Here is a 22,350-nt window from a genome sequence, read left to right as displayed (position 1 = left end):
GAAATTGAGAACTCAGGAGAAGAGCCGCATCAATTGACATGCCAAAAGAAAGTGTTGTTCCCATTTCCAACATGGAAGTGAATAAGGATGAAAAAAATCATCCCGCTCTTTTTTAATCGCCTTCCAAACACTAATCCCATGGGATTGCCTAGGCTCACTGGATGTCTACTCATTGTGTTTGAGCCCATACTTTAAAGCAATAATGTTTCTCCAAAGGAACTCCTTGTTCATGCATCTCTACAACCATCTAGCCTTGAGGAAAAGCATGAGAGATTTCAGACCCAAGCCACCTTTCGGGATTGGTTGCTGGACAACATCTCATTTAACCAAAAGGAACTTACAAACCTCCCCTGTATTTTCCCTAGGAAATCTTTTTTGAATGTCTTCCAATCTATTGGCCATAGAATGAGGAATAGGGAGCAGGAGCACTAAGTAAATTGGGAGGTTGAAGAGGTGCTTTTAGCGAGGGTTAATCTACCACCTTTAGCGAGGTACTCACGCTTTTGAAGAGCCATTTTTTATCCCCAATTTTTTTGATGATAGGATCTCATACTAATACTGCCCTCAAGAGTATTGGTCTTGTGGCATCTTGCAACAAGTGATTTGGGTGAATTTGGATGTAATCTAAAACTCTCAACCCTTTCTTGTACCATCACTCACATGTTCTACTACTCACTTCTACCCACCATGGCCATTACCACCACCACATCCTGCCACCAATCACTGCCCTACTCTGCTGCCCGACCACCATATTATTGCCACTAGTGCCCCAATGAGAACACTCTTCCTGCAATATCTTTTAATTCAATTTTCTATTTTTGGTAATTTTGTTAAGAATTTTTCATATTTATACCTGTAGAAACCATTCATTTATACAAATATTGAATTGAAGTGATGTATTGTGGTCTTCTCTTTCCTGCAAAATACATTTACATCTGTTGTGCTTGCATTGTCAATGAGGAACTTCTATTTATTTATTTTTAGAAGTAAAATGTGTGCTCATAGAATGAGGAGGTTGAGGAAATATTCCAGCAACTCGCCCTTGGAATCTAATTCTTTCCGCATTGCAGATTTTTTAATTCTCATGACAGGGAATTCCATGTGGCATCCCTTCCATACAAACCTAAATTCAAGGTTATGCCAGAGGCTTGGGACGGCACCACCAGAGACCCAGATGAGGTTCATTATGAGATATCTATGAAGGAAGATGAAATGTTATATCAAGAATTTGTGCAAAGGATGAACTTCAACAAGAAAAAGGTGAATTCTGCAAGCTCTTGCCTGGTAGAAACCAAAATAGTACCACATGCTCTCTGCCTTTGCCTAGGAAAAAAATGATAAATAAAATGAATCCTGCCCTTTTTCTTCTTCTTCTTTTGTCATTCTTGTTGTTTTAATGGTTTTATAGGTTAAAAATTTCATGGTTCTTTATGCCGTTTTGAATTTGCATTCAGCCTTACTGCAGTAGCAGGGAATAGCAAAGCCTGGAAGCTAGAGTAGTATTTGTCATACAATATCGAACTGGAATATTGGGTGATCTTATTGATTAATTATAAGCTGATCCCATCCCACAAATCACATACTTATTTGTGCTCTATTTTTGTCAATTTTCCAACTTATAGTGGTATGTAATTCTTTTATCCATAACCACTCAAAACCTTTAACTGATGATGATGTTCCGTGGCCCATGTACAGATGGCAGCAGAGGTAAAGTGCCACAAATATAGCAGGAGGCGGCCTTCGGATGGATGGAGTTTTACAGTTGAGAAAATGGGGCCTCGTGGGAAGCGTGGAGGTGGCGGTGGTTGGAAATTTGTGAGCTTACCCGACGGCTCCAGCAGAGCCTTGAACGAAATGGAAAAAACGTATGTGAGGAGGGAGACTCCTCGCCGCCGACGCAAGATTTTCCCTTGATGACTCTCATTGCTGTATTTTCCCATTCCCATCCTCAAGGGCGAGCATAGAACTGGCTTTGCTCTTAGCAAACAGCTGCAAAGATTCCAGTTAAAAGTGGTGATATTTTGTCTTTGATATTTTGCAATTGTATGGAATAGGGATTTTTGTCAATCTGTTATACTCCCTGTTTCCAGTTGTGTTTTTTTTTTTTTCTTTTGATCCTTTTTGTAGTGCAAAATATATTAGCCTTGCATCGTTTGGTTCAGTTGTTAAGTTTTGAGCTATTTGGAAGCTCTCGAAACTCCGGAAAGTTATATTTCTTTGAACCCTACCGTAGTGTTCTCTAAGGAGGTGAGACTTCTTGCACGGATCAATGTAAATTTACAGGCCTCTGGGTACCTTATCATATGTAAATCCCCTTTTGTACCAGTTAATCAACATTCTCGTGGTCTAAAAAAATCTGTACGTATGTATTTTGTGTGTAGTGGTACTTCACATTCTTGGAATTGGAAAATTGATTCTGAACATAAGTAGGCTTAATGGGGATTCAAAATACAAAACATGGCCATATTTTAAACTAATATACAAAAATCATATGCATGTCGAGTATGTGGTTCAAGATGCATTCAGTATGAAGCTAAAAAGCAGAACGTCCAAGCATCTTGAAGACGCAAGTAATTTGGAGCCCTTTCTAAATCTCACTAGTGCACTTATTTAGAATCTCGTTTATTTTTATATCTGTTTTATTTGTTTCTTCTTTTTCTTTTATTGGGTATTGGCAATATCTAAAATGCAATTTTTTAAAAGTATATTACCAATTTATCCTGAACTTCTTTTAAGTGTGACATACTATTATATACAGTACAATGCATGTAGAAGCGAGATTCTTTACTTTCAGATTTTAGGGCTATCGTTCTTTTACTACTTAATTTACTTATTGAATGTTTGGTTTGTTGAATGGAATGAGGTAAGAAAATCATGAAATAAAAATTTAAAAGTGAAATATCTGATTAAATCAAGTGATAAATTTTATTCTATTTCTTTTGATTTTACAGTTTGAATTTGCAACTTTTTTATTGATAGTTTTAACTTTGAAGGTTACATTATTATCAAAAACTTCAAGTTTACCTTGAAAAAAAGTGAAAAAAGGGTATGAAATGGAAGATGATCAAAATATCTTGAGATTTTATTAACCACCCGTTGAGATAACTGTTAGAATATTCTTTTCAAACTTTGTGTGACAATGGACATATACTACTTTGGTTGTGTAGCTAGCTCAAACATAATAGGAGTTACAAATACAATAATAATAATAATAATAATAGCTATCAACTCCATTGATATATATATATATATATATATATATATATATACATAATTAAAGAATAATTAAAATAAAAAATATTTCCTACAATTAAACGAGATCTAAATATTTCCTTACCCTTTTTCTCTTTTTCAAAAATTTACATTTGTCTTGGATTATGCAAATCAATCTTCTAGACTGCTACCTAATGTATATTCCTTCTAATCCTTTTTATGGTTGAATCAAAACATTAAATTTCTAAAGCTTAACTATCTCTACATAATCTATAACTTTTTTTCGTCAATGTTCATATACTCAATGCTGAAGTTAAGTTACAAAATTATAAGACGTCTAGAAGCGGGGCCATTTAACTGCTCTACTCGTTGACTGGTTTGCTCATCGTTGAATGCAAGCTTCACTCTTTCCGCAATTTATAAATCCATGAAGTCAAAAATGTTTTTTTCCAATAATTTTTCATTTGAAAAAGTCAACAATAGAAATGCAAAAAAATGTATGGAAGAATCGTACTTAATTATTTTTATATTGAATATACATTCAATATTTGAACAAATCGATATTTTGTAACTATGTTCCGATAATTAGAGGTTTAAACAAATTTATTAAAGAAAAAGGATTTTGTTTGAATGCTTAGGCCTTGTTTGGAATTTAGAAAAGACTAGAAAAAGGAAAAAAAAAACACGAATGGATTCATTTTTTTTTTTCATGTATGGTTATCGGGAAAGTGAAAAAGGAAATAAAAAAAGTACCAAAATAGTGAATAAAAATTTAATTTTTCATATCATTAATACTTGATTTTCCTTCTATTTTTCTTTCATTTTCTTTTTCACTATCCTAAACTAGCTTTGGCAAAGGAGTTTTGTTTGGATGAAGGAAAAAAGAAAGGAATTAAAAATACAAATTTATTTTAATATAATTAAAATATAAAAAACAAGTAATAAATTACAATTTATTATTTAATTAAATATATATTTCATTTTCATTTTTATTTTACTTGATAATCAAACATAGAACAACAAAATCACCTGTATTTTTTTTCTTTAAAGTATCTTTTAAATTCTAAACAATCACACCGAAGACTTTATTATTTTAAAAGATATTAGGTTGGAACTTTGAGAGGGGTACCCCATTAGAGGAAAATATTATGTACACAGATGTATATAATAATAATGATGACAACGATGATAATATATATATATGGTGAATCAATAAGAGCAATTAGAGCAGGTGGAAGTAGTAGTACCAGTGGTAGAAGAGATGGGTGCTAGTACTGTGATATTAGATTCAATTGAGAAGGTAGTTAGAAGCAAAGTGGTGGTGGGGCCAGTGGTGGCGGCCGCCTGGTTGTGGTGGAGGACCGCCACGGTCGGCCCGCCCGTTTGGCTTGGCCAGCTAATCAACATGCCAACTACCGCGCCGGTGGAAGAAGTAGTCACCGTTGATCATTAGTACCAAACCCCGCCACCAAATCCTGAAAGAAAATTTTCATAAATATATCGCAGTCAAGGATTTTCAATTATTATGATCTTCACATCAATAACCTTTATGCAGAAAAATAAATAATTCATAAACTATAAACTTTACATATCAGAATCGGCCATATCAAACCTATCGAGATGAACACCCGGAGAATCCAAAGAAATCGTTTCTCCCACTTTTCCTCTTTCTCTTTTCTTCCTTCACCAAATCTATGGGATCTCCTGATGATTAGAGAAGTAGAGGCAGAGAGAAGACAATTCTTTACTTCCTATCTTTTCTTTGCAGCTAACATTACCATGCAGCTAACCCCTTAGAGCTTAAGAGCTTAACTTTTCCTCTCTCTTCTTTTGCTCTCTTTTTTCTTACCCTTAGAGCTTAGCTTGATGTATAGCATGCTCTGATAGCTACTCCCCATAATAGTAGCTAATATATATATATATATATATATATATATATATATATATATATATATATATATATATGTATAGGAATCTCTTCAAACTTCCACCATTAATTATTCATATTAAATAAGCCAACCCTTTAGTTAATCCATACAACCATTAATTATATCCTTATCATATGGGACACATACCCTACATGTGGGACCCATATCATTCATGTGGGGCATATCCTTTGGGATATAAATTCTACATTCTCCCACTTGGCCCATATGAATGATATTAATATGGATTAACAAATAACCATAATATGCACAAAATATTAACTTATTTATACTTTTCAATGAGATTAACATAATATCATAATCAAGCAACCCATTTGTACGAGTCATGACGGTAAATATCATTAGAGCGACATCTTCCCTTCATGTACCACAATACTAATAAACCACTTAACTATGATCTATAATAGGAAGTTACCAAATTGTCCCTATAATGTATTTGTCAAAGACCATTTCTGTTTAAGAGTGAACCATGTCCATAATCACGTGATTTATGGTAAACAGAAATAATGTTCAGAAACACTTTTATTGATATCATTATACATGTTATAGAACAAAACATAAAGATCCACTATCATACATCAAGGATTACAACAAAGACTTATGTGATCAGCATGTTCTTTAAATGCCTTTGGTGTCAATCCTTTCCTTAAAGGATCTGCTATCATGAGTTCAGTCCTTATACATTCTATAAGTATTGTCTGTTTCCGAACTTCCTTTTTAATGGCCAAATACTTGAGCTCCATATGCTTAGCGCCATTAGAGTATTTGTCGTTTTTGGAGAAAAAGACTGCTGCGAAATTATCACAATAAATTCTCAACGGCCTGGCTATACTGTCGACAATCCCAAGTCCTGAGATAAAGTTCCGCAACCACAAAGCCTGAATCGTGGCCTCAAAGCACGCCACAAATTCAGCTTCCATAGTAAATGCTGCTATGATAGTCTGTTTGGGGCTCTTCCATGATATTGCTCCTCCATCTAATAGGAACAAATAGCCATATGTTGACTTACGACTATCAACGCATCCAGCAAAATCTGAGTCAGAGTAGCCAACCACCTTCAACTGATCTATTCTCCTATATGTGAGCAAACATTGTCTGGTTCCTTTTAAGTACCTCAAAACTTTCTTTCCAGCTTTCCAATGCTCCATTCCGGGATTACTTTGGTACCTTTCGAGCATCCCAATTGCAAAACTAATATCTGGTCTCGTACAAATCTGCACATACATCAAACTCCCAACAACGGATGCAAAAGGAATATTTTCCATACTTTTCTTTTCGAATTCATTATGTGGACAATCTTTTACACTGAACTTGTCGCCTTTACAAATAGGAGCAGGAGTTGGTTTACAATCAGCCATATGAAATCTTTCTAGAACTTTATTAATATATCCTTTTTGAGACAATCCTAACAGTCCAAGTGATCTATCCCGGAATATTTCAATTCCAATCACATAAGTTACCTCACACATATCTTTCATTTCAAAGTTCATAGAAAGAAATCTCTTAGTATCATTCAATGAGCCAAGATCATTACTGACAAGTAAAATATCATCAACATATAGAATCAGAAAGATAAACTTGCTCCCACTTACCTTTAAATATATATACATTGATCAACAGTATTTTCTTTAAAACCAAAGGTCATGATGGTATCATGAAACTTAAAATAGCATTGCCTGGAAGCTTGTTTAAGTCCATATATTGATTTTTTTTAATTTAAAAAACCATGTGCTCCTTTCCTTTAATCATTAAACCTTTAGGAATATCCATATATACCTCTTCATCTAAATTCCCATTTAGAAAGGTAGTTTTCACATCCATTTGGTGCAACTCTAAATCAAAATGAGCCACCAAAACCATGATGATTCTAAGAGAGTCCTTTTTAGACACAGAAGAAAACGTCTCTTTATAATCAACACCTTCCCTATGAGTGAAACCCTTGGCTAAAAATCTTACTTTATATCGTTCAATGTTGCCATTACAATCGTGTTTGGTCTTAAAGACCCATTTACACCCAACTATTTTAAATCCATTAGGCAAATCAATAACGTCCTACACTTTATTTTGTTCCATAGATTTCAACTCATCATTTATGGCATTAATCCACTTTTCAGAATCATCACTTTCATTGGCTTGTGAAAACGTAACCGGATCTTTACTAGTTCCTAAATCATAATCAACCTATTGTAGATATACTAAATAATCATCAGAAATAGCTGGTTTCCTTACTCTTTGAGATCTCCTTAATGCTATTTCTTCTGATTGTTCTGCAATTGGCTCGATGGTGACATTTTCATTACCAAGTGATACATCATTAGATTGTTGTTTAGTGTTTTCATGCCTTTCAACAACTAAAGGAACAATGATGCATGTTAAAGGTCTAGATATCGGTATAGGAACTTGAATTTCTTTAATGACCACATTTCATGATATATCACTCCCACTGATTTCACCATTTTCAAGGAACTTTGCATTACTAGATTCAACTATTCTCATACTATGATTAGGACAGTAAAACCTATACCCTTTAGACTTTTTTGGGTATCCAATAAAATACCTACTCACAGTCCTTGAATCCAATTTACTTTCATTTGGATTATAGACTCTAATCTCTGCTAGACAATCCCAAACATGAAAGTGTCTTAAACTCGGTTTCCTTCTCGTCCACAATTCAAAAGGAGTTTTCTGAACTACCTTACTAGGAACCCGATTTAGCACATACACTGCTATTTTAAGGGCTTCCATCCATAATGAAGTGGGTACTGAGGAATTACTCAACATACTCCTAACCATTTTTTATAAAAGTACGATTTCGTCTTTTAGCCACACCATTCTGCTGAGGCGTACCAGACATTGTATATTGAGCACAAATACCATGCTGTTTTAGGAATTTAGAAAATGGTCTTGGACATTGTTTTATGCCATCATACCTACCATAATACTCACCACCTCTGTCAGATCTAATGATTTTTACTTTCCTATCTAATTGTCGCTCCACTTCAGCAACATATGCCTTTAAAGCATCTATTACCTGAGACTTTTTATGCAATAAATAGATATAGTCATACCGTGAAAAATCATCAATAAAGGTGATAAAATACTTTTCTCCACCTAAAAATGGTGAGTCAAAAGGCCCACATACATCAGTATGAACAATTTCCAGTAGATTCTTATTTCTTGTGACTCTTTTCTTTGTATGTTTAGTTTGCTTTCCTTTAATGCAATTAATACATACATCGAAATCAGTACAATCAAGGTTCGTGAAAACCCCATCCTTTACCAATCTCTTCATTCTTTCCCTAGATATATGACCCAATCGGTTATGCCACAAGAAAAAAAGAATTCTTGTTTATTTTATTACGCTTAGTTCTAATATTATGATGCAGAGTGAGGAGTGTTTCAGCAAACTTTTTATTAAGATTAAATTTATACAACCCCTCATACAAAATACCAGAGCCAACACATAAGTCACCTTTCATAAGACGAAAACCTTTATGTTCAAAATACAAACCATAACTACCATTATCTAATCTAGACATGGAAATTAAGTTCCTAGAAATATTTGGAACATACAAAGTATCAAACAGGTCTAAACAATGACCCAATTCAAGATACAACTGAACAGTTCCAACACCCATAACAGGCACTTGATTTCCATTCCCCAAGACTATCATGTGTTCATTTTCCTTTACACTCTGGATCGTACGGTATCCCTGCATCAAATTGGAAACATGAACAGTAGAACCAGAGTCAATCCACCAAGTGTTAGAAGGAACTTGTGTCATGTTTGATTCGAAACATACATAAGTTAAAGACTTACCTTTCTTTTCGAACCATGCTTTACGTTTCGGGCAACTTTTCTTTAAATGCCCACAGCCACGACAAAAGTAACACTTGGGATCATAATGTTCCTTCTTGCGAGCCTCACCACCATACGAAGTACTCGTCACCTTCAATGGATCTTTCTTTAAACTTTTCTTTATTTTCTTTCCTTTACTTTCAGCTGCGTGACTCATGACATTTACTGAATGTTGTCCCTGTTGTTTGAGTCCTTCCTCTTCTTGAACTAACATGCTTGCGAATTCATTCACGTTCCATTTTTCTTTAATTGTGTTATAGTGAATCTGAAAAGACCCATACTAAGGAGGCAAAGAGTTCAAAATAAACTGAATAAGGAAGCTTTCATTAACATTCATTCCCAAAGTATTAAGTATAGCGGCCAGATTAGTCATTTCTAAGACATATTCATTCATTCCTTTGCTGCCATCAAATTTCATTGTGGTTAGTTCAGCCATCAACCTTCCTGCAAGGGACTTATCAGCTAAGCGAAATCTATCTTCCACTGCCTTAAGATATTCCTTTGCGTTATCTATTTGAGGGAGTATTGATTTAATATTATTTGCTATACACATTCGCATAAACATCATACTTAATCTGTTCGACCTTTCCCATGATTTATACAAAGCTTACTGTTTTGGACTCCTGGTTTCAATAATAGCAGTCGGTTTATCCATTCACAGAACTAAGTCCATATCGAATACCAAGGCGAAACTGAATCTGTTCATTCCAGTTAGAGAAATTTGTCCCATTAAAGATCGGAATAGAATAAGCCAGCAAATGCAATGAAACAAGAATAGACACTGTAATAATACAAAATGCTCACTACGAAGTGCTCTACGACTTTTTTTTTTTCGAACTTTGAGAGATATGAGTTTTAAAAATATTGAAATTAGACTTGTGCACTAGGGGATAAAAAAAAAACAAGAAAATAAAATAAAAAAAAAATTGAAGTGGGCCGGGTCTTGATGTGACCCGGCCATGCAATTCAAAAAAACAAGGGGCTTGTGTGTGTGTGCTGGCCAAAGTGAGGCCTGTGCACTGGCAGAGGGAGGGTAGTAAAGGAAAAGCAAAAAGCAAAAGAAAGAAAGGGAAGAAAAGGCTACGAGGAATAGGGTTTCTTGGCAAGCTACAGTGCACGTGATTGGGGGGCTTCTTTATTTGTTGTGCACCTTATTATTATTTTAATGGATAGTTTAATGTTGAGTTTATATTGATTGATGCATTGAACACTTTCATTTCCATTATTGTTGAGTTTATTCTCTTTCTCTCTCTCTAGTTTTTTTGTTAGCTTGTTTATTGTTATTTATTTTCATTTTGTCATTCAATACATGTTTTAATATTTAGTTTTGGTGAATCATGACATTGAATATTCGTATTTGGAGTCAATGTTGAATTTAAATTTCTGTTTGAGTTGGTTGGTGCATTAATCAATTTCCCTGTTAAAGAGATTTTTTTTTTTGTTCACTCTCTCTCTTTGTGCCATTTTAATATTTGTTAATCCATTTCACTTTTAAAAAGATTTTTTTTTTTTTGGGTTCACTATCTCTCTCTTTGTGCCATTTTAATATTTGTTTAACTTTTGTTTGGGGTATTTAGAGTGGTTGCTTTTACTTTCTCTCTTTTAGTTCTGAATCTTAAATACTTGTTGGAATGAAATTTTATTTTGGTTGTTTTTATTATTAAAGTTAGCTTTTTTTTTTTTTTTTAATTAAAGTCGTTAAATCTAGTTTAAGTGATACTTTGTGTTGAGTTTACTCACTGCATCTATTTAAAATTAATGTTGGATTTAAGTATTTGTTCAAGTAGGGTGTTTAGGTTATTATATTGTTGAAGGACTTCTGTTTAGGTTAGCTTAGTTAATTTAGGTTGATTTTGTTATAGTTTGTTAAGATGGTTGAATGGATTGTACTAGGTTAGCTTAGTTAATTTATTTGTTTAATTGTATGTTAGTTATTCTCCTGTTTATGCACGTTATGTTCTTGTTTAGGTTTTAATTTGTTTCAATTTCACCACAAAGTTTCAAAACCCCCAAAATTTCGAATCTGAACCATATTCAGTAAAGTTATTTTCTTATTTTCTTTTTCCTATTTTGCGCTAGTTTAAAGCTAATATGCATTCCCTGAGGAGATGATTTGACCTTTTTGGGTTAATTATTGCACGACGAAACTCTTATACTTGGGATAGCCCTAGTGCTACTCGTTTTTAGAAGTGAGTCAGTGCCCACAGCCCACAACCCAAGTATGGAACGCCCAGTGCGTCGGCAGCCCTACAATGCCCACGCGACCTATTATTTATGCCAGCTCTTCACAGCCTATGGCCAATAGCCCAAACGACCACAAGCAAGATTCAGGAAGCAACCCCTCTCAATTCTCAGATCTTAGGGTTTCACCTTCATAATTTTCATTGTTTTAATTTTCAAAGTTCAAACTATCTGCGCAACCACATCTGATGACCAACAGCCACTACCATCGTTGATTGCCACCAACGACCACGATCCACGATTAATACCAATAACTTGGTGCAGATAAGGTGACCTTTGAAGTCTCTCTCTCCAGATGCTTGCATGCTCTGCTACGATTTCCAAGATGACATCCCATCTTCTTTTGCATTGCGAATTTGCTTGGAGGATTTGGAACAAACTATTCGGTTTCATGGAAAAGAGTTGGGTTTGTCCTCCTTTGGTGGAAGATTTGTTAGCCATTTCCTTTGCAGGTTTTGGAAGAAGGAAGGAAGTGTGGCATCTTTGTAGTCTTGTGGGGTTTATGGCTGGAGCATAATGCACAGATAATTTTTGGAAAGAAGTCAAACTAGACACTAGTGTGGGAAAAGATTTAGTGTATGGATTCTTTATGGTGTCTTAGGTTTGAAATTTTTAAGGGTGCTAGTATTCTAGATTTACAAAGAGACTGGAGGAACTTGCTGGTTTGATTTTTTTTCTCTTTTTTTTGTTATTAGTTCTTTTTTCCGTTTTGTCCCAAATTTTTATTGGAAAATATCTTATTAACTTGCTGGTTTGATTTTTTTTCTATTTTTGTTGTTCTTAGTTTTTTTTCTTTCTATTTTGTCCCAAATTTTTATTGGGAAATATCTTATTTTTTCTTGTAAATTCTTTCCTTCTTGGTGAAATTTCATTTGCTATAAAAAATAAAAGAGATAAACATGTCAATGCTCATATACATTCAGTATGAACTCACGTATGCTTATTTAGGAATTCATAAGAGTGTACACACACACACACACGTCATGGTCAAGCATTACGTGCGCATTCTATGTGTAATAATGCAAAAAATAATTAAACAAGATTAGTAGAATGATCCTAAAAAAAAATTAATTAATTAACTAATTAAAATATAAAAAATAAAAAATAATAATTAATTAAATAATAATAAATAATTAAAATAATATAATATAAAATGATATTATAATATATATATATATATAGAAAATGTAACCTGAAGCTTCAATTTGAAGCTTCCGGATTTCTCTCTGAAATCCAAAGGCTCCGTAACTCTAGTCTCTCCTTCGTCTCTCTCTATCACTCTCTTCAATTTTTCGACTAATTTTCGCCCGATTAAAAATCAGAAAATATCATCGGACTCCATTTTTTGCCACCGACATATCTACCGAAGCAGATTTGTCGTGAGAGCAACGTAAGCATATCTTCTGGAGTAAGGCTAATTCTCACTTTTACCTCAATTTTTCTTAAATCTTAAGCTCAATTGGCGAACAGAAACTCTTAGCAAATTCGTGGAGAGATTCTCTACAATTTAACAGGAGCGGGTTTTCAAGTTGGAGCTCCGGGGTACCAATCTTAAATAGGGGTAAGTTTAATAATTTAGGCTTTTATGGGCTATTTAGGGTATTCAGAATTTAGGAAAATTTTAGTGAAAGTTACTCTAAAAACACTACACACACACACGTTCAATAGTTATATGTAATTGCTAGAGAAGAAATAATAATAATAATTTATATATATATATATAAATTTAAAATTATAGCAGTTGATTAAAATATTGCAACTAGCTAAAATAGGCATCCTTACAATTGTTTATCACATTGTTATTTTTTTATTTTTCTCTCTTTTTCTTTATATATATGTATATATGTATATTTATATATATGAAATCTTCAACAATTTAAAATTTTGAAAATAGTATCAAGAGTATGATGTAGGAATAAGCATGAATTCAAATTTAAAATTAGGATTCATGTTCACCTCAAATATGAAAAGTTTTATTGAGCAAAAAGAAAGTGTACAGTTATAAAGAAAAGGAAAACAGAGAAGAAAATATGCAAACAATCCTAAATAAACGACTAAAGACTAAGATTAGAAGAATCTAACGTCAATCCAGCAAATATAAATATTCTATCTTAAGAAAAATTTAAAGTAGCAGCGATTTTGCTCCATAAAAAAACTAAATGGAGCACTTGATTGAAAATTTTAGGCTGTCTTCTTTTCAAGTTTAAAAAAATTCTCCTATTAAACTTCTTCTAAATTTTAGTTGAGATAGAATTCAAGCAAAAAGTTTCGGAATGCAACCTTTTGATTTCTTCTTTCAAGCAAAAAGTTTCTTCACATAGTATGATCCAGACCAAAAGTTTAAATTAATAATAATAAATACATTATTTTATTTAATAATAAAAGAAAAGAAAATAGTGGGTCAGCGGCGGCTTCCGGATCGATGCACATGTCTCTCTCTCTCTCTCTCTCTCTATATATATATATATATATGGGGTGAAGCAGAGTGGTGTTAAGAGGAGAGATTGAGAGATGGAGAACAGTGTATTAGATTCTATTGGGAAGGTAGTAAGAAGCAAAATAGTGATGGTGCTGGTGGTGGTGGTGGCCGCCTGGTTGTGGTGGAGGACTCCCGATCATCACCAAACCACACCACCAGGTCAACCTCCAAGTAGAACTGATGCGATCCCAATCTACGCATCTCCAGGACTCCGACTTAACTATCCCACGGTAAGATTCAGCACCAGCGGCCTCGACAGAAGAGATTACAACGAGTTCGTGAAACTTCTCCGAAGCAGAGTCGCTAATCCGGACGACACGCGGCACGGAATACCAGTGCTGCGTCAGCGCGGCACGGTGCCGGACACCCAGCGGTTCCTTCTGGTGGAACTTACCAACATGGCAGAGGAGTCGGTGACGCTGGCCATAGACGTTACCGATCTGTACGTGGTGGGTTACCGCGTCGGAGACCGTTCCTACTTCTTCCGCGGCGTTCCGTCCGAAGCAACCGAGAATCTCTTCGACGGTACAGATCAACGGACCTTCACTTTCACCGGCGACTACACGCAGCTCCGGCCAATAGCAGGATTTCAGTACCTAGACGACATTACCTTGGGATTCAACCAGCTAGACGAATCCATCCACACATTGGTCCATGATTCCGACACCCAGGGGGACCAATCCAATCTGGCCCGGTCCCTTATAATTTGCATCATCATGATCTCCGAGGCGGTGCGGTTCCCGTACATCCAGCGAACACTCGCCGGAACCATTGGAAACGGCGAGTATGGAAGCTTCAACCGCAACGCTGCTGTGGTCAGCCTCATTAACAACTGGCAAGACCTCTCCGAAGCCGTCCAGCAAACCAACGAGGACGGCGTCTTTCACCGCCAAATTCAATTGCAAAGACAAAATTATGACCGTTTCTACATCACCAACGTGATGCCCGACATAGTTTCCGTCATCGGAGTCATGATGTACATCTGTGCGAAACCACCGACGCCTCGGTCTTCCTACCTCCGGTCAGTCGCCGGCGGTTCATTCTTTCGCAATAATGACAAAACTTGTGCAGATCCAGAGCCAACGGTGCGCATCAGCGGTCGAGATGGACTGTGTGCCGACGTGAGCGGTGGACATTACAATGACGGAGACCCGATAATTTTGTGGCCGTGTAAATCCAATACGGATGCGAATCAGCTGTGGAGCTTGAAGAGAGATGGGACTATTCGATCCAATGGAAAGTGCTTGAGTTCTTCTTTCGGTCGGTTCACTCACTTGTCCACCGTAATGATCTATGATTGCAGCAAAGCTACAACAGCTGCCACTCGATGGAAAGTATGGGACAATGGAACCATCATAAATTCCGACTCTTCACTTGTTTTGACTGCGGAATCCGGGACCAAGGCAACCCAGCTCAAAGTGAAGGTCAACCAGTACTACACCAGCCAGAGTTGGCTCGCATCCAATTTCTCGGAGCCCTTCGTGGCAAGTTCTATTGTGGGGCTTAACGATCTTTGCTTGCAAGCAACTGGAAACGGCGTGTGGTTGGAGAAATGTGTGTCAAACAAGGCGAGCCAAAAGTGGGCTCTCTACCCAGATCGTTCTATACGACCTCAAGAGAATCGAGATCTGTGTCTTTCTTGTAATACTGATGAGTCTTCCAGTGACTTGAACATCGTCAATCTTCGTAGCTGCAGTTCTGCATCGGCTGGCCAACAGTGGATGTTCAGAAATAATGGTGCTATTTTAAACTTCTACACTGGATTAGTCATGGATGTGAGAAAGTCTGATCCAAGTCTTCACCAAATAATTGCGTGGCCGCCCAACAGAACTCCTAACCAAGAGTGGCTTCCACTCTTTTGATTGTTACTCTACCTTACAAAACGCATCTAATCTTAGTTTTCGCCAAATAAATTCGGCTTGGTGGGAAGAGTGTTCTTGTATTTTCTCTGCGAATAGTTTTCTTATATTTTCTTTATTGCGGGAGGAGTTTTACCCTCACTATATCTTGCTTTGAATTCTCCTTTTTTAATGATATTATCTTTCTAAATGAAAACTTATCTTCATCATAGTATCTTATTATTTAGAGGCGTTACTAGCTTTATATGTTCTAAATGAGAACTCATCCTTTTACTGCTTTCTAGATTCCCTACATAAATCTTAGAAAACATAAAACTAAAAAGACAACTTTGTAATTATTTAATAAATTTTAAATGAAAAAATAAAAATATTTTCCATAAAGAGACCCTAATTAAAATATTCGTGAAAGTATTTTAATATTTTTCTAGAAACAATTATGAATGGGATTATCCTTCATAATTCTTGTTGGGTTATGGTTCATATTCAAAAAAGTTTATGCACTTAAAATATGTAATAAGTGGGTGGTTTTGTATGAGAATGAGGGACCTATGATGTTACAAATCTAAGACATGAGACCGAGAGACTTATGATGTTACAAATCTAAGTCTTGAGAAATTAATTAGTAGGTAGATTGAGTGTGTACAACAGATCTAATATGACTTTGTTATGTATACAAAAATTGCTTAATTTTGTTAAAATACATACACACACACACACACACACACATAACAAAATCATATTAGATTCAGTATATACATATACTGTAATGACCTGCTACATTATATTTTATTAATCTAACAATCAACCTAAGCAGCGAGAAACTAAAATCATATAATCACAACTGTATGCAAATAAAATATAATAATGTACAATACCAAAGTGCTAACATACTCCCACAGTATAAATACAAAGCTGTATCTCCCAAAATATACCTTATCTGAGACTAAAACTATACAAGGAAAACCTTCTCCAAAATACTCACTCTAACAACAGGTAGCACTGAAACCCCTCTATCTGTGAGCCTGATCTGCTCATCTCGCTGGATCACCTGAAAAATATAAGTTAAATGGGATGAAGTGATGCTCAGTAAGAAGAAACATGCTATTACTAGGGTGTAGCAAGTGAGTCCTATTCTTAGAAATTCTGATTTAAGAAAATGCCATAATTAATAAAATTTGAAGAAAACTTACATGTCTATTACAGTATATCATAGACCTATATTGTTTAACATAATTTGGTTTTTCTAAATAATCTGCTTATAATACTTCTAAATATCTAAGTAGAACTATTTTTCTGAAAAATCTAATCATACATATATAATAAAACTGAGAAAAATTCCTTGGATGGATAACTGAAGTCATGAATTAACTCCTCATGACAGGGTTGTGTGGACTGAAGGTAGGACCTAACCTAGCTAGCTGATCAGGGTAAGTCAACTGAACTCCGACAGTCAGATCGACCCCCTCAACCCATATCTGATGGGAAGCTTGTCCACAATATAGGTACGATCGACTTCTGAATACCACCTATTATCTGAATAGGGGTTGCACTCTGAACTGAATATAGCTACGATACCGTGCTTTACTGCTGAATATGGTCCATCAGATAATGTTGAGTTTATGTTGATTGATGCATTGAACACTTTCATTTCCATTTTTGTTGAGTTTATTCTCTCTCTCTCTCTCTAGTTTTTTTGCTAGTTTGTTTATTGTTATTTATTTTCATTTTGTCATTCAATACATGTTTTAATATTTAGTTTTGGTGAATCATGACATTGAATATTTGTATTTGGGGTTGATGTTGAATTTAAATTTCTGTTTGAGTTGGTTGGTGCATTAATCGATTTCATTGTTAAAGAGATTTTTTTTTTTTTTTTTTTGTTCACTATCTCTCTCTCTCTTTGTGCCATTCTAATATTTGTTTAACTTTTGTTTGGGGTATTTTGAGCGGTTGCTTTTACTTTCTCTCTTTTAGTTCTGAATCTTAGATACTTGTTGAAATGAAATTTTATTTGGGTTGTTTTATTATTAAAGTTAGCTTGTTTCTCTTTTTAAATAAAGTCGTTAAATCTAGTTTAAGTGATACTTTGTGTTGAATTTGCTCGTTGCATCTATTTAAAATTAATGTTGGATTTAAGTATTTGTTCAAGTAGGGTGTTTAGGTTATTTTATTGTTGAAGGACTTTTATTTAGGTTAGCTTAGTTAATTTAGGTTGATTTTGTTATAGTTTGTTAAGATGGTTGAATGGATTGTATTAGGTTAGCTTAGTTAATTTATTTGTTTAATTGTATGTTAGTTATTCTCCTATTTATGCACCTTATGTTCTTGTTTTAAGTTTTAATTTGTTTCAATTTCACTACAAAGTTTCAAAACCCCCAAAATTTTGAATCTGAACCATGTTCAATAAAATTATTTTCTTATTTTCTTCTTCATGTTTTGTACTAGTTTAAAACTAATATGCATTCCCTGAGGAGACAATCTAACCTTTTTGGGCTAATTTTTACACGAAGTAATTCCTATACTTGGGATAGCCCTAGTGCTACTCATTTTTAGAAGTGAGTCAATGCCCACAGCCCACAGCCCAAGTATGGAAAGCACAGTGTGCCGGGGCCCGACAGTGCCCACACGGCCCATTATTTATGCTAGGTCTTCACAGCCTATGGCCAGTAGCCCAAACGGCCACAAGCAAGATTCAGGAAGCAACCCCACTTAATTCTCAAATCTTAGGGTTTCACCTTCATAATTTTCAAAGTTCAAACTATCTGTGCAGCCACATCCCACAACCCACGGCCACTGCCGTCGCCGACTGCCACCAACGACCATGATCCACAATTAATACCAATAACTTGGTGCAGAAAAGGTGACCTTTGAAGGCTCTCTCTCCAGATGCTTACATGCTCTGTTAGGAATTTCAAGACGACATCCCATCTTCTTTTGCATTGCAAATTTTCTTGGAGGATTTGGAACAAACTATTCGGTTTCATGGAAAAGAGTTGGGTTTGTCCTCCTTTGGTGGAAAATTTGTTAGCCATTTCCTTTGCAAGTTTTGGAAGAACGAAGGATGGGGCAGCTTTGTGGAAGTGTGGCATCTTTGTAGTCTTGTGGGGTTTATGGCTGGAGCGTAATGCACAAATAATTTCTGGAAAGAAGTCAAACTGGACACTACTGTGGGAAAATATTCAATATGTTGTACCTGGAAATGGGAGAGCCTGAGCTAGGGACACGCGTGAGGAGATAAAGCTACTGAGTTGGAGACACGCGTGAGGAGAGTTGCAAGCTAGTGGACATTTATATCCACCATTTATCCCATGATTGTAAACCTCCCATTTGTGATTGATTATGTTTAATTGTAATTAAATATTGATTTAAATATTAGCCCTATAAATAGAGGGCTGAGGAATACAAGAAATGCACAAGTGAGAAGCTCAGAGAGGAGAAAAAGAGGAGGAAGAGAGGGAGAGAGAGAGAGTGTGTGTAGTAACCGGGAAAAATAAAATTTTAAAATAATAATAATAATAATAAAATAATAAAATAAATTTAATTAATTAAATTAACAAGTAAAATGAATAGTATGATAAGGAAAATATATATATATATATATATATATATATATGTGTGTGTGTGTGTGTGTGTGTATAAGTAAGTTATTATGATATGCATTTAATATACGGGTTAAAGGTATATATATATATATAGAAAGTGTGAAAGCTTCTTCAAGAAGCTTTATTTTAATTAATGATTATTATATATAAAATATAACTCAAGCTTCTTCCAGTAGCTTGCTTAGATTTTTTGGAAGTGCTCTCTCTCTCTCTCTCTCTCTCTCTCTCTCTCTCTCTCTTCTCTCTCTCTCCTACGACTCTCTCTCTCTTCGATTTCGGGCTAGTTTTATACCGGATCGACAAACCGAAGCCACCACGACGCTTCTGGCAAAGTTCTCTACAAGTCTGCCGGAGTGGATCGTCAGGGAAACGAAGTTGGATTTCATCCCAAATCCAAGGTAAGGCTTTATATTCAATATTTAGATTTTTGACAGTTGAAGAAAGTGATATATGCGTAAAAATACTAAACTTTAATACTGAAAATTTTCAGTTCCAGGGGTGTTGATTGGGAACGTTGGGAATCATCCATAAGTTGAGGTAAGACTTTTTAAGCCGAATTTGACTTAGTGGTAGATATAGAAAATGTTGTACGTAAAAAAATACTAAACTTTAATTCTGTGAGTTTTCATTTTTAGGATATTGAGTTGAGAACCTTGTGGCTACGGGAAAGATTTTCTTAGGGGCTTTTCAGGAATCAGGTAAGGGGATAAACTAAGCTAATTTTATTTTGAGAAAATGCATGTATATATATGTAGCATCTGGTTTCAGGAAAAATAAATATATTTATAGATATGATTTATATTTGGAAAATACTGTTTAAATGATGATATGTTGAATATGTAGAAAAATTTTTTAGTGTGGCATGAGTATAAAAATGTTGTGAAATACTATTTTCTGCGAATGGGGACGATATGCATTTCTATGATGGAAAACCGGCATACGAGCGGTGCTATGTGGATATGTTTGCCGATGTACGGGCCGTGTTATGTGGATGAGATCTGCCAGCGTACGGGCTATGCTATGTGATTTGCCAGCGTACGGGCTGTGCTATGTGATTTATTGACGTACGGGCCGAGCTATGATAAAATGTGTAATTCCGGCGTATGGGCCAATGATTTTCATGAAATATGTATATGTGAAAAATGATATGATTGATTTGATAATTATTGATATGAGATATCTATGTATCACGATTTTAGTATATGTATATGATATCAGAAATTGGTTGGCTTGGTCTAGGCTAGCACTTGCATGGTACCGTTGCTTTGTGTCCATGGTCCTCGTGATCATGATATCTGTGTTAACGCCGCTGTATGGAGTAGTGTGAGATTGGATGGTTGATGTGGTTATTTTCAAGAAGTGTGCTATTATCGCCCCTGGTGTACGGACTAGTCTAGGTAGACCCGTCAGACCTACAGACTACTGTTTGACTTGGTAGTGGTCGGCTAACCATTGTCAGGTCTCGCCTTCGGGCCACACAACCCAATCATGTGGTGGTAATACATGACAACAGCCAACTAACCTACCAGGATTGTTTTATGTTATTATTATTGTATGAGATGACATATGTTTATGAAAATGCAGTATATTCTGCTATGTGTTGATATATATGTATGTTTTCCCAGATTTGATAAACAGTATTGAATATGTTATGTATGGTATATGTAGAACACATAATTCTCATGTTGCCACACACTGGTATTAGTTTATTTCCCTTACTGAGAGGTGTCTCACCCCTAAATCTTATACATTTTTTAGGAGTCCCTGATAGGAGAGCGGGAAAAGCCCTGCTGATCTAGATCAGTTGTGTGCTCTCTTTGGAAGGGTAAGTTTTTGGTAGGGACAGTTAGGTTTTGTGGGGATTGTCCCAAGATTTCATTTTTGAGATGTATATACTATGAGATAGTAATTGTGGTGACTCTAGTATGTGTTATGCACATTATGATGAGATGTATATGATTTTATACTTTCTGCTGCGTAGGCTTCTGCTGTATGTTTTGTTATATCCCTGGTGCCCACGGGTTCAGGTGGATTGTGACCTGCTGACCTGGAATGCATGATGTGATGATAATTTATTTAAAATATATATATATATATATATGTGTGTGTGTGTGTGTGTGTGAAAAAGGAGCAAGTCGTTACAGAGAGAGTGAGAATTGTAATTTTTTGGTGAATAGTGAATTTGTGGTGTGTGCTCCGTGGACGTAGGTCGATATTGAGCGAATCACATTAAAATTCTGGTGTCACTTCTTTTTGGCTGCTCACAGATTCCTTACAAGTGGTATCAAAGCCTGGTTGGAGCAGATCAGAAGTGATCATGAAATCAGAGCTCTTTCCAGTGGCTCGAAATTGAGTTTTGAGGCCACCATCACTTTCAGCTTGTCGAGACGAAGCGAATCGTGCAAGCTGAAGCTCGAACGGAGTCCATAAGAAGCATTACGCGCCTTCACGCACCTCGCCGGAGCAAGATGCTTCGCTACGCGCTGTTGACCAGTTCCTCACGCGTCGCATGGGTCATCCTTACCTTGACCGCCTCAACCCGACCCAACCCGGACACACCCTCAAATCGGGTCAGCCCGAGAATCGGCTCCTGACCTGGATTCGGCCGCCGTCTCAATGCCATGTCACGGGTGCCACGTCAGCAGGTAGGCACACTGCCACATCAACAGATGTCACGTCATCAGTGCCACGTCATCACTGCCACATTAGCTGCCACGTCAGTAGAGTTGACCAAGTTTGACCAGGTTTGACCATTACTTTGATTGAGCTTTTTGGAATCGTTTTGGATCCATTTTTTGAGCGATTTGAACCATTTCTAGGGTTTTCGATCGTTTCAGATCCAATTGTGCTATCCATTTGAGCTAATTCCATCTCTAAATCAGAGAATCGACATATCAAACGAAAAGAGCTCAAAAATCAAAATGTTCAATGGCAATAATTTTGATTTCTAGAAGATGCAGATAGAAGATTATTTGTTTGGAAAGGAATTGCACTCACCATTGAAGGGTAAACCAGTATCCATGGACGAGGATGAATGAGAGTTGCTTGATCGAAAAGCCCTTGGAGCCATTAGAATGACGTTGTCAAAATCTGTGACGTTCAATATCAAGCATATATCATCCACCAAGTCTCTAATGGATGCGCTCTATAA

At 35.8% G+C, this 22,350-nt stretch overlaps 2 protein-coding genes across 2 annotated transcripts; both read left to right on the top strand.

The window, feature by feature from the left end:
* Nucleotides 1-461: 461 nt before the first annotated feature.
* Nucleotides 462-2,353, top strand: LOC131150940 (protein GAMETE CELL DEFECTIVE 1, mitochondrial-like). The gene is made up of 2 exons (XM_058102024.1): nucleotides 462-1,260; nucleotides 1,696-2,353. Exons 1-2 carry the CDS (start codon nucleotides 1,138-1,140, stop codon nucleotides 1,912-1,914), a joined length of 342 nt encoding a protein of 113 aa, XP_057958007.1. The 5' UTR covers nucleotides 462-1,137; the 3' UTR covers nucleotides 1,915-2,353.
* Nucleotides 2,354-13,762: 11,409 nt separating this feature from the next.
* On the top strand, nucleotides 13,763-15,684 carry LOC131150939 (ricin-like). Its single transcript, XM_058102023.1, has one exon. The coding sequence runs from the start codon at nucleotides 13,771-13,773 to the stop codon at nucleotides 15,598-15,600; it is 1,830 nt and encodes a 609-aa protein (XP_057958006.1). The 5' UTR covers nucleotides 13,763-13,770; the 3' UTR covers nucleotides 15,601-15,684.
* Nucleotides 15,685-22,350: the final 6,666 nt, after the last annotated feature.

Source organism: Malania oleifera, chromosome 3 (genome assembly GCF_029873635.1).
Source record: "Malania oleifera isolate guangnan ecotype guangnan chromosome 3, ASM2987363v1, whole genome shotgun sequence".
Classification (NCBI taxonomy): Eukaryota; Viridiplantae; Streptophyta; class Magnoliopsida; order Santalales; family Ximeniaceae; genus Malania; species Malania oleifera.
This window is presented reverse-complemented; position numbering and strand designations above follow the sequence as displayed.

Excerpts from the sequence above, each read along its gene's own strand:
- LOC131150940 (XM_058102024.1), top strand. The coding sequence starts at position 1,138 with ATGCCAGAGGCTTGGGACGGCACCACCAGAGACCCAGATGAGGTTCAT. Across the intron at positions 1,261-1,695 it reads TGAACTTCAACAAGAAAAAG|ATGGCAGCAGAGGTAAAGTG; the intron begins GTGAATTCTGCA and ends GCCCATGTACAG.
- LOC131150939 (XM_058102023.1), top strand. The coding sequence starts at position 13,771 with ATGGAGAACAGTGTATTAGATTCTATTGGGAAGGTAGTAAGAAGCAAA.